Genomic DNA, 12,356 nt, shown 5'->3' with positions numbered 1-12,356 from the left:
GCAATAGAGGCCTTGGATATGTTAGCATTGAATTGACGACACTTGATGAATGTAGTGCATCATGTCAGGAAGCTGCTAATAAAAACAGTGTTGAAATTTGATTTGTTCGTTCATTCGTTCGTTTGTACATTCGTTCGTTCGATTGTTCAGCTAACCAACCAACCAACCAATCAATCAACCAATGGCTCAAATCTCTGCTATTACCTCAGAAATGGCATTTAGGTATTAGCAATGGAGGCTTGGGATGATATGAAATTTGATTTTCTTCGTCCATTCGTTCGTTCGTTTATTCGTTTGTTCAACTAACCAACCAACCAATCGATCGATCAACCAACCAACCAACAGCTCAAATCTCTGCTATTACCTCAAAAATGCCAATTAGGAATTAGTTTGGGATGATATGTTAGCATTTAATTGATAACACTTGACAAATGTGGTGCTTCATGTCATGTCAATGATGAATGTACAACTTTGGTTGCAATGGAATGGGTTAGCCCATTGTCATATATATAAAGTTTGATTCATGGGATTGTCTGTAGTAGTATAAAATGGTGTATCACAGAAATACCACCTTAGTAAAACAATGTCTCAACACTGTAGACATTTAGCACCATTGTTCAGGGTTTTATCCTGCTTTTGAGGTTGACTTCACAACCCAGAGTTGAAACTACAGCCACAAGTGTGCAACATTACTTAACCCAGAATTAAAAGTGGTTGTTTATTTTACCATAGTGAAAAGCTTATTACACATACACACATACGTACACATATATTCACACACCTCTCAGATTCTGGAGATCTCCTGATGTTAGAGATGATCTTCTTGGCTTACTGATTGTCCAAGTTCATAAATAGGTGTTCAGGATTGTGAGGTTGTTTTTAAGTCCCCTTGACGTTTTTGGTGTGAGGTCTTGATGCCAGACTGGCATAGTAGGCACATTGCGAGGGGTCACACTGCCCTGTTGGTCCGGGAGGCCCGGGCTGACCATGAGGACCAGGATTACCAGGCTCTCCCTGAGCGCCTGCGGCTCCAGGAAGACCGTCTTTTCCATCTCCAGGCATACCTGCAGGACCTGTGGTACAAAATATGATCTTAAGACACAAATCATTTTAAGATTTCACATATTTGATGTATTAGTAAATATTTAAAATTCATTCAAATACAAAGTTTATGTCAATAAATCTGAGCATTGATTTCCAACAGGTTTTACCCATGGGCCCAATTGGACCAGGCTCTCCTCTCTGTCCAACACCATCCTCTCCCTTTTCACCTTTTGAACCCCGTTCACCTTTAAAACGGATTGGATTTTAAAAAGTTTAAAAAGTTTAAAAATTTTTCAGCATGAATTAACCCAAGTATTAGTTTAAATGATCTTCTCTGTTACCTTTAGGACCAGTGGGACCTCTTAGTCCTTCTACTCCATTTTGTCCAGGCATTCCAGGCTCTCCAGTAGGACCTTGTCGTCCAGGAGACCCATCTTTACCTGGTGGGCCAGGTGGACCAGGGCGGCCGGCGGTGCTCTTGATATGAGCCGGTTGCATTTGAGCCATCAGGTAAGCTAACTTAGCTATGAAAATCAATGGAAAGTTTAGAAAATTGAACAAGATCTTCAAGTGAAACATATCTTAACTAAACAAATCTCACCATCCAACTGTTTAGAAAGTTCATCCTGAATGAGCCGCCTCATTTGTTCCAGAGATGGTGTCTCACCCTAAAAATCATCAACATGATCTTTAATATATCACCGACAACACCTATTCTATTAAAAACTCTAATCTAGACTTACTCTGAGACCTGGAAGACCGGGTATTCCTGGAGTACCAGGAGGTCCAGCGGGACCCACTTCTCCTGGGGGTCCCGACATTCCCATCATCCCTGTGTGACCTTTCCTGCCAGGAGACCCAGGATTACCTGGAATACCTGGATCTCCAACAGGTCCCTTGTCTCCTTTTATTCCATTATCGCCCTGCAGCAACAAGCAAAGTTTGACAAGTTCTGATGTGCTTCTAGAGGCAAATGTGGATGGATGGATTTGTGGTTGAATGAATAAATGTAAGAATAGATAGATGGATTTGTGGTTGGAAGGATGATTGAAAGGACGGATCATGTATTAATGGATGGTTGTATTTGTGAACGGATGACTTGATGAACAGTGTTGTTTTGTTCATTTATTCGTTTGTTCGTTTGTTCGTTCGTTCAACCAACCAACCAACCAACCTGCTATTACCTTAGAAATGGCAATTAGGTATTAGCAATGGAGGCTTGGGATGATATGTTAGGATTTAAAGGACAATACTTGATAAATGTGGTGCGTCAAGTCATGAAGCTGCTACCAAACAGTGTTGAAATTTGGTTTGTTTGTTAGTTGTTCGTTAGTTAGTTCATTCAACCAACCAACTAATGGCTCAAATCTCTGCTATTACCTCAGAAATGGCATTTAGATATTAGCAATGGATTGAAATTTGGTTTGTTCGTTCATTCGTTCGTATGTTCAACCAACCAACCAACGGCTCAAGTCTCTGCTTTTACCTCAAAAATGGCATTTAAGTATTGGCAAAGGAGGCTTGGAATGATATGACATTTGATAAATGTGGTGCTTCATGTCCTGAAGCTGCTACCAATTATTGTTGAAATTTGGTTTGTTTGTTCATTTGTTCATACGTCAACCAACCAACTTATCAACCAACCAACCGCTCAAATCTAGACGTACTGATGAAATAATTTTCGAGTCGGTGGATGCATGGACGGATAGACTAATAGATGGATGAGCTTGTAAGTGAATGATCTGAGTTGATATTTGGAAGGCTGAATAGATAGATGAATTTGTGGGTGAATGGGCAAATGAATGGATTCTTGGGTGGGTTGAGGGACTGATGAAGGGATATTTGTATGGATTTATAGCTGTAAGTATGGATGTATGGGTGTGTGGGTGTATGCATTGTTGAATGATGGACTGATACAGTAGATGGATTGGTGGGCTTATGCATGCAAACCTTTTCTCCCTTCTGTCCTCGATCTCCAGCTTTTCCTAACATGCCCTGTGATAAACACAATTTTAGTTCAATTAATATGAACAGTGTTACTAAAATATGAATTTAAAAAGAACCATCACTTACTTGTTTTCCCTCAGGGCCAATTGGTCCAGGCGGACCCTATGAGAAAGACACAAGTCTAAATACATTTACAGTACTCATGTTTAGGCAGGCAGACAGTGAAAACACTTAATTTTCACCTATTAGAGACTGCTGTTAGCTTCTACAGAATTACTTGTTTTTACAGGTATGTAATTTGCTAATAATAGTGATATGCAAGTTCAAAAAAATTCTATCAGGCCCAAGCCAATGTTTCAACTCACTGATGGCCCTTTTGGACCTGGGAAGCCTGGTAATCCTGGACTCCCTGCTTCCCCTTTGTGTCCTGGTTGGCCCTAAAACATAGTAAAGCAACATGGTCATTTACACTAATGAATTATACGACTTGAAGGAGATTTTTTTGTGATTGTTTCCAACTGTAAATCTACAATATGGCCACCCCTTTTGACGTGATGCAATACAACTCACAGGATTTCCCTGAGATCCAGGCTTGCCTGTCGGTCCTTGTTCTCCTGGCTGACCCTAAAAATACACAAAAAAATGACCCAAACATTATAACAATGGTGGTGTTTTATTTAGCGATTGAAAAGATTGATGAAATGCATCCTCACGGATTCTCCTCGGGGTCCTCTCATACCCTCTGGCCCTGGTGGTCCGGAGTTCCCCTGAACAACACAAGCACACCAATTAAAGCCCAACACCATTTTATTTATTAAGTGACCTCTGCATACAGAGATGGACAGCAGCTTCACTCACGTCTTTCCCAGGTTGACCCTCACGTCCAGGAACACCCTGCTTCCCCTCTTCACCCTAATATGATACGAAAACATTTATTAACAGACGCCTTGAAGTTTCTGGATGATATATGAAGCACGTACTGGGCAGCAGGTTATTGGAAAAATGTTATATTGCGATATTTTGTAATTTCCCCAGATGACTTGAATACTTTTTATTTATTTATCTATGCTTGTAATTTGATTATTATGTGTTATGCAGAATAATCCTAATTAGCCTAAAATTATGAATTATAAATAAAAAAATTAAAAAGATGTAAGTGAAACAGTGCTATTTTTCTTATTTTCTGAGTAGTTGTAAATGTAAAGTTGAATAAACACGACATTTATTTAGTAAGCACACTTTATTTTATTAATTCCCTCCTCTCACACACACAACCTCTTCAATCAACATTCTCCCGAAAACCCCGCCCCCCTCATTTGTAACCCGGATAACCTCCTTTCAGGTGAACAAAGTAGAGAGAGAGAATAACATGTTAACAGTATAGTATTCAAGCACACAACTTAATTCTATAGGCCTTTGTCAAATAAATAAATATAAATAATCTTCGTAATCTAAAGCTACAAATGTTATAACTTTTTCTAGAAATGCTTAATAATAAATCACAGGTCGAATAACTTGTACTACATTATGGATATACTTTGCAATTACCAGTGATGGGAATAATGGCGCTATAAATAAACCGCATTACTTGGTTGGTCGCCGATACTTTATTCAGTAATGAGTAATCAAATGAGTTACTATTCCCCCCGTTACAGCGACGTTACCATTACTGACAATAAAATTAGCATGTTACTATAATTGAGAACACTGAAGCGGTTTTCATGCGTGCAGCGTCTCTCTCAGCCATTTCTCTCTTTGGGGTGTGTGTGTGTTCAGGGCTGAGGCCGGACACATAACCAACTAGCAATAATGATTGGTGTGTCTGTGGTGTAACTGAGAACGTGATGATTGGCTTAGATAGAGTACATTTCCATCGTTTACCAAAGGTAGAGTAGGGCGGGCTTTCAAACAAGCACACGCACAGTGAGTCGCACACACCAATGATCAGGAGTCAGAACGATGGCAAATCCAACAAGTTCAAAGGTAGCGTTTGCAAACTGGAAATATAAGCACTACTTTTCCCTCGCTGAGGTGAAAGGCAAGAATGTTTATGTATCATGCAACAGAAAAAAAAAAAGAGTCTCTCTGCGTCGGTGACAAGTAATGCCACTACAAAATTAGTGGCTCTGCAGGTGATGACGTGAGCTCTGCTACCAAAAAAGGAGACAAAGCCACGACCTTAAAGCAAATAAAAATTGATTTTTCTCCACTGCAAACACTTATTACTCAGAGAGAATACTATCTAATATCAGTAAGTTTTAAACCATCTATTGTGCAATTATAGTAATGATAATATAATATGTTGAATTTGATGGTTGTCTCTCACATTGTCCAACAACAACATTAAATAGTGTAGATTAGGTACAATGTTGTACATTTATTTTATAGTCATTTGACAAATTAGATTGTTTATTAAGTAACACAATAGTTACTGTCCCAGGTAATTAGTTACTTTTACAATTATGTAACTCAGTTACTATTTGTGAGAAGTAACTATAACTAATTACTATTTTAAAGGAACGTGCCCAACACTGGCAATGACAAACTATTGTTCTTGATCACCTATAATTACGACTGGACATTGCAAATGCTACAATGTGACTATTGTGGATGTGTACATTGCCATATCGATCCTGAAGCGATATATATTGTGTAGCCCTACTGTTTAAGTTCTGTGGTTTTTCAACTGAATGGGTAGGACTTTTATTCAGCACTCACTAACCTTTGACCCTGGTGGTCCAGGCTCTCCTCTGTGACCTTTGAAGCCCTAAAAAAGATAAAAAGCTTAGGTTTTAGATCATAACATCAATGCATTTGTAAGTAAGGCGAAAGAGTCTTGATAGTCCAGCTTTGCCCAGAAAATCATGTAATAAAGGTCTTGTTTGCGCCTGGTATAAGGATATGCAGTTTGATATTTGATCCTAATCAGGAGACACATTCTCATTCACACCTAGTGTAAAATGTACAAATGAATCTTATAGTCAGGTCTAACAGGATGCAGTGTTTTGAATCACTCACAGGCATTCCTCTGAGTCCGTCTCTTCCTGCCTGTCCTGGTTCTCCCTGTTTACCCTGCAAGCAGGAGGGAAATAATCACAATTATTTATGTTGATGTTGTTATTCTTGTGTGTACTGTAAAGAAATAAGTTTTGTTGGTTTGCTGGCATGCATGAATGCAGAATATCAGACTCATACAGGCTCTCCTGATTCTCCTGGTCTTCCATCCTTTCCAGGTTTACCCATCATGCCCTACATGAAACAAAAAGTAGCATAAGGAACAACTGCATTGGCATCAAATAGATCAAATTGGACAGTGAAGATATTATTACATGTTCTTTTTTTGTATTTTAAATACTTGTTTTAAACCCACTTATCAAATAATCTAGCTAATTAACTAGTTACTATATCACATAGTGTTTTTAACACTAATAGCAAGATGTTTGTTTCTAAATCAGCATATAGAATGATTTCTGAACATACCTGCCAACACTCTCGTTTTCAGACCCATCTCCCACCCATCTCCCGTATTGTTCTGTCTCCCGGAAAACTTCCTGGAATTCCACCCCCCACCCCCGCTACTTAGCTTTTTGGTTCAGTCCCCATGCCTACCGAACCCAACGTGCAACCATCTTCATACCCGCTCCCCGCTTTTCAGTCCGCACGCACCTTCCACCCTAAGATCTCCCGGATTTTATGATCTGAATGTTGGTAGGTATGTTTCTGAAGGAATATGTGACACTGAAGACTGCAGTAATGGCTGCTAAAAAACAGTGTTGCATCACAGGAATAAACTATATTATTTTTATTATATTAGCATAAAACAATTTACATCCTTGTGCTTACTATATTCATCAAATAAGCATAATAGAGACTTATTTTGAACAGTAGTATATGCATTCTAAAAAACATAACGCACCATTAGACCTGGCAGACCTGGAGGTCCCTGAATTCCAGTCATTCCTTCTTTACCCTAGTAAAACACATTAGCATGGCCATCGGTTATTGTAAACCATACAAAATAATACATATTCAAATTACAGAAGACAACATAGTAAAAGTGCCTTTTCTCCAGGTGGTCCAGGGGGTCCAACAGGTCCAGGGTTTCCATCATTACCCTATAAATTGAAAAAACAATGTCAGTATAGTGTTTTTTTTTAACTCAGAGAAGCCCAAAGTTGGCCCATGGTAACCTTTGATTTGGCCCACCATCCCATCTGAGGGAGAGTGATGGGGATGGTTTTCCAGATTGTCAATTCAAATTTAATGTAACCCATTGTTTGTTTGCTTTATTGTTATTGTTAAAAGCCAAATGAGATTAAATGTTTCATTTAAATGGTGTAAATTAATCAGATTTTGCCAAAATGTACATACAGTACTGTCAGCCGACAATGCAGACAATTTGGTGAGCGAATTAAGACAAAGGCAGATTCTGCTTGACCAATGTACTCAGCACTGATTATGTTTTTATTGCAATAAGTTATCATTTAAAAAGTTACACTGCATTAGACATATATTTTAAAATAAATAGAAAATGTTACTTTAAATTGTATTATGAAAATAAATTAGGAAATTACCCATGGCAACTTTAATGTAACGTAATTTGGTATATTTACCTTCGGCCCATGGCTGTCAATGATATTTGGGTTTTTTTCACACAAAAAAGTTTGGGCATCCCTGATCTAACTGAAAGTGTTCTTTTATAAAGGTTTTGAAGTTTTAAAATACTCACGGGTTGACCCATGGCTCCTGCAGCACCAGGATAACCAGGAGGTCCTGGGGCGCCCTGGGAAAATACAAATGAACAGCATATCAAAAAGGCTAGCAAAAAAAACTTCAATATCAGGGTATATACAGGAATCAGAGAGTGAAATCCAATACCTTTTAAGACCTTTTTTAAGACTCTAAGCATACATTTTAAGACCTCATCACCTTTTTAGGTTTCAACCGGTAACATCTGCAACATTTTAACTTACACTATATTTACTAAATACTGATTGTATGAAACTAATCCTAAACTAAAACTTCATTTATATACTGAATAAATATACTAATCAAGCAGGTGGCACCTAGCACATCAGGAATAAAGGTGTTGCCTTAGTTACTGCAGTAAACAAAGCAGCGTGATGTTAAATCTAGAAGGGTTTTATTGATACTACGGTATCCCAATATTCAGGCAAACTTTAGCATACTGATACAACATTAAATCGCTTGTAAAATATTATTAAAGACTTTTATAAGGGGCTTAAATTTATCTTAATTGATTTATCCACTTTTAATACTTTTTAAGATGCCGCAGAAACCCTGAATATGTTCTGAAAAAGGTAGGTTTTTGTAATTACCTTTTCACCCTTATCTCCAGGGGTACCTGCAGGGCCTCGGTCACCTTTGACCCCCTGTAACAGAACCACAATTAGTCATTATTAAACTTTTATTGTGTGTATGATGTGTAAATACAGTAGAATCTAGATTCTAACCTTGGCTCCATCACTACCAGGTGGTCCGGTAGGTCCTGTTGGTCCGGGAGCACCCTGCAAGTGTCATTAATTTAACCCCGATTAAAATATTTTCTAATTTACATTTTTAAAAGGTTGTAAGATGAATGATCTACATTTGTTTTCACTTCAGTCACATTTTTAAATTAAGATTAAACAATTAAGAACAGTATTTTTACCGCATAGCCATCCTGTCCGTTTTTCCCTGGTGGTCCAGAATGACCTTTGTCACCCGGAGGTCCTGGAATACCTGGTTGTCCAGGCGGCCCAGCAGGACAATCTGAACACACTCCCTGGGAAAGAGAAAAAGGAAAAGCCACAACATTACAAGAAATAACAAAATAAACAGCACTATTTCTGTTTACAAATCTGACTACGGCTTTACAGTGGGAAGCACAATGGCCTCACAGCAAGAAGCTCACTGGTTCGAGCCTCGGCTGCGTCAGTTGGCATTTCTGTTTGGAGTTTGCATGTTCTCCCCGTGATCGAGTGGGTTTCCCCCACACTCCAAAGACATGCGCTATAGGTGATTTGGGTAAGCAAAATTGTCCGTAGTGTATTTGTGTGAATGAGTGTGTATGGATGTTTCCTAGTGATGGGTTGCAGCTGAAAGGGCACCTGTTGCGTAAAGCATATGCTGAATAAGTTGGCGGTAAATTCCGCTCTGGCGACCCCAGATTAATAAAGGGTCTAAGCCGAAAAGAAAATGAATGAATGAATGAATGAATGAAATTTGAATACTGAATATTGGATTGATTATAGTAAATGCCATATTGTGCTAATACATATTATCTTTAATGCTGTAATAAAGATTTAACGTAACTGTCCAATGAAATCTAGTATAAAGTTAGCTGCAAACTTTACAAGTACTTTCTTTACTTTCCAGTTTGAGAACCTTCAGATTTAGATGTATTATCCTTTAATATGTCTCATACACTTAAGTTATGTAACTATTTTATACATTTGATACTGTATTATATACTAAATAATTGTGTTACACTAGTGAGATGGATAGAGAGATGGGTGGACGCATGGTAGGAAGGATAATTGGATGGATGGATGGATGAATGGACAGATGAATGGATGGATGAATGGACAGATGAATGAATGAATGAATGAATGAATAAACACATATGGATGGATGTTAAATGTTTTTTTGTCGCCCTGTATTAAAGAGCTGACTTGTGTTCACTGGTAGGAAGAATGGACAGATGAATTGATGAATGAATGATAAATGAATGGATGACATTTGCAGGACTGGATGGATGGATGGCTGGCTGATACCTTCAGGTTTAGATCAGAAAGGTCTGCAGCTTTTCCCTGGAAAACAAAATTCAGTTAAAAACCTTATATGAGATTCATAATCCAAGCATACAGTGCATGATCCATCATCAGCAGATGAATATTAATCAGTCCCTCCAGGATTTCGCAAGAAATATCTGCAGCCTAAAATGCCCTTTACATAAACTTATGGAATTATCTGCTATCTGCTGTACTTTTTTTAAACTCAAGAACCACTTGCAACAATCTGGAGGGACTGATTAATAGTGTGACTTTAATTGATTAATCCATGATTAAAATGACAAACAGGTATCACTCACTGGTTCACCAGGGGAGCCCTTCTCTCCAGGCCTTCCAGGTATACCCTAAAGGCAGACACAAACACAAGATTTAAGACGACTGCTGATACTCACCGCATGTAAACCTTGTTAAATGACACAGTATTCCCAAGACTACTCAACTGTGATCCACAGATGCAGAATATGATGAATCTGCATCTGCAGAAAACTTTTTGAGCCCATCATTTAATCTATTTATTTACTTTTGTAAATATATATATATATATATATATATATATATATATATATATATATATATATATATATATATATATATATATATATATATATATATATATATGTATATATATATATATTAATTCATTTATTAAATCAATTTAATCATATTATTGGATAAGCAAATCTTTTGATGATTTATGTACAATACAGTTTGTAAAGTTATATTTTCTTTTAGTAGATATGATATCCTCCTGAGACCCCACCCAATGACTTGTGTCCTCTGTAGTGGACGTTGCGTTTTCATGAATTTTCTTTGAATTTTTTGAGCTACTCTGTCAAGTCCTGTTGTACTGTTCATAGGGCATCCTGGGCTTTCTAGTGAAATGTCATTTGATTGGCTGGCATGCTAGAAACCACTTCTTACACTGCCTCCAAAATGGCCGACATACAAAAATATTTTGAGAAACTTTAATAGACTGTTCTATAGACCAGAACAAAGCCGGTCTATTGTCCAGCGCTGAGCACGTTAGTTGTGTGCCTCGCTTACACATTGCTTAATACAAACAGGATGTAGGCTACAGCAATATGCAAATATCTTTACATATAAAAAGAATTAAAATATTATCGATATATATATGATATAATAAGGATATATATAGGATATAAATATAAAGGATTAAAAAATTACAAAACATATTAATGTCATAAATATAAAAACCATACTTTCAGGTCTTCTTCATCTCGAGGCTTTTTCAGTTTATTCATAATAATTTGCTTTTGTATAATGTTATCATTATTAGCAGTATTATTTATTATATGCATATTTATATTTGTTTTATTAAAAACAAGCTTAGATTTGCCCACCTGTCAGGTTTTAGACCATATGAGGCATAACATGTGTATTAGGATATAACTCAGTTTTTTGACCACACTTCGTTATTATTGTTCATTTATTTGTTTGTTGGAAATTAGAACTGAATTTAGAAATAGTTTTGAAACAAATCTTTGCGCTTAACAAACAAAATGTATCATTTATAGGCTAATGAATGTCTGTACGTACAACACGTTTCCCTATCCACGAGAGTGAAAGCGAAAGTAGGATGATGAGGAGGAGGCTCATCTCTCATTCTCGTGCTGTAGATGCTCCGTTTAATTGTTTTCTCTCTAGTGAAGTGTTCAGTTTTCCCACTTACAAAGTCGCCATGTAAATAGCAAATGCACTATGGCGCGACGCAACTGATTCTTGAAGGGAATGAGAGATGAGACTCTGATTGGTTTATTCTCAAAACACACCTATAACGCATTAAGAAAATAAGCTCAACCCTTTTAGACCATGCACCACGGCGCAAAGCGGATTTTTCCATGCTTAAATTAGCAAAAGTGGATTCCTACATGCCCTTAATGCGTTTGATCCCTGCGCTTTGCACATGGATTGTCAAAATAGAGCCCTTAGAGTCTGACAATAAGAGAATTAGAGACAATTAGAGAATGACAATTAGTTTTAAAACACTTTTATGTTAAATTTGTTTTGGATTAACATCACCTCTTTTTTTTTTTTTTTTTTTAGTTCGGCTCTCTTTCAGACTAAACTGTTTCAGGAATCAGGAATTTCAAAACAAAAGGATAAAATGGCTTTTGTTTTGTTTTTGTTACATTAATATTGGATTAATATCCCTTTACAGCAATATCCTGTATAGTTTTGTTGTCTGAGTGGTGGTCGTTTCGAACTAAAATGGTCCTGTGGTCCACTACAGTGGACATGCTGTAGAATTAAAAATAGAAACAAAATGTAAAAACTCTAAATTGTAGAATTTTCTTTTTAACCCAAAGGATGTAGGAAATCATAGAAACAAAAATAAATAAAATTTCTGTGGGTCTCAGGAGGATATAAAAGAGACTTACTGTAGCTTTGTTTACCAAACAAGTGGTCTAACTGAATCAAACATGTTCTATTAAAACACTATTTGTCAAGTATTTCCACTGACCACAGTCTCAGTTTAGTTCTTAGCTTCTAATGCTACATTGCACTTGGATTGCCCCAATTGAAATCCTACATTATGTCCAGCAGGTCCCT

The 12,356-nt window shown here is 37.2% G+C and overlaps 1 protein-coding gene across 1 annotated transcript in view; it reads right to left on the bottom strand.

The window, feature by feature from the left end:
• Positions 1 to 327: 327 nt before the first annotated feature.
• The window catches only part of col22a1 (collagen, type XXII, alpha 1), a 132,275-nt gene continuing 120,246 nt past the window's right edge, over positions 328 to 12,356 (bottom strand). Inside the window, exons 43-65 of the mRNA XM_056479361.1 lie at positions 12,337 to 12,356; positions 10,085 to 10,129; positions 9,768 to 9,803; positions 8,663 to 8,776; positions 8,466 to 8,519; positions 8,331 to 8,384; positions 7,721 to 7,774; positions 7,053 to 7,106; positions 6,908 to 6,961; positions 6,187 to 6,240; positions 6,010 to 6,063; positions 5,714 to 5,758; positions 3,850 to 3,903; positions 3,705 to 3,758; positions 3,562 to 3,615; positions 3,357 to 3,428; positions 3,118 to 3,153; positions 2,995 to 3,039; positions 1,788 to 1,967; positions 1,646 to 1,712; positions 1,386 to 1,568; positions 1,212 to 1,289; positions 328 to 1,073 (exon numbers count right to left, since the gene is read on the bottom strand). The exon at positions 12,337 to 12,356 is cut by the window's right edge and continues 34 nt beyond it. Of these exons, the coding sequence (XP_056335336.1) occupies positions 880 to 1,073; positions 1,212 to 1,289; positions 1,386 to 1,568; positions 1,646 to 1,712; positions 1,788 to 1,967; positions 2,995 to 3,039; positions 3,118 to 3,153; positions 3,357 to 3,428; positions 3,562 to 3,615; positions 3,705 to 3,758; positions 3,850 to 3,903; positions 5,714 to 5,758; positions 6,010 to 6,063; positions 6,187 to 6,240; positions 6,908 to 6,961; positions 7,053 to 7,106; positions 7,721 to 7,774; positions 8,331 to 8,384; positions 8,466 to 8,519; positions 8,663 to 8,776; positions 9,768 to 9,803; positions 10,085 to 10,129; positions 12,337 to 12,356 (1,655 nt within the window). The 3' untranslated portion in view covers positions 328 to 879. The remainder of the gene's footprint in view (positions 1,074 to 1,211; positions 1,290 to 1,385; positions 1,569 to 1,645; positions 1,713 to 1,787; positions 1,968 to 2,994; positions 3,040 to 3,117; positions 3,154 to 3,356; positions 3,429 to 3,561; positions 3,616 to 3,704; positions 3,759 to 3,849; positions 3,904 to 5,713; positions 5,759 to 6,009; positions 6,064 to 6,186; positions 6,241 to 6,907; positions 6,962 to 7,052; positions 7,107 to 7,720; positions 7,775 to 8,330; positions 8,385 to 8,465; positions 8,520 to 8,662; positions 8,777 to 9,767; positions 9,804 to 10,084; positions 10,130 to 12,336) is intronic.

Source organism: Danio aesculapii, chromosome 19 (genome assembly GCF_903798145.1).
Source record: "Danio aesculapii chromosome 19, fDanAes4.1, whole genome shotgun sequence".
NCBI classification, from domain to species: Eukaryota; Metazoa; Chordata; class Actinopteri; order Cypriniformes; family Danionidae; genus Danio; species Danio aesculapii.
The sequence above is the reverse complement of the archived record's forward strand: the minus strand, read 5'-3'. Positions and strand labels throughout refer to the sequence as shown.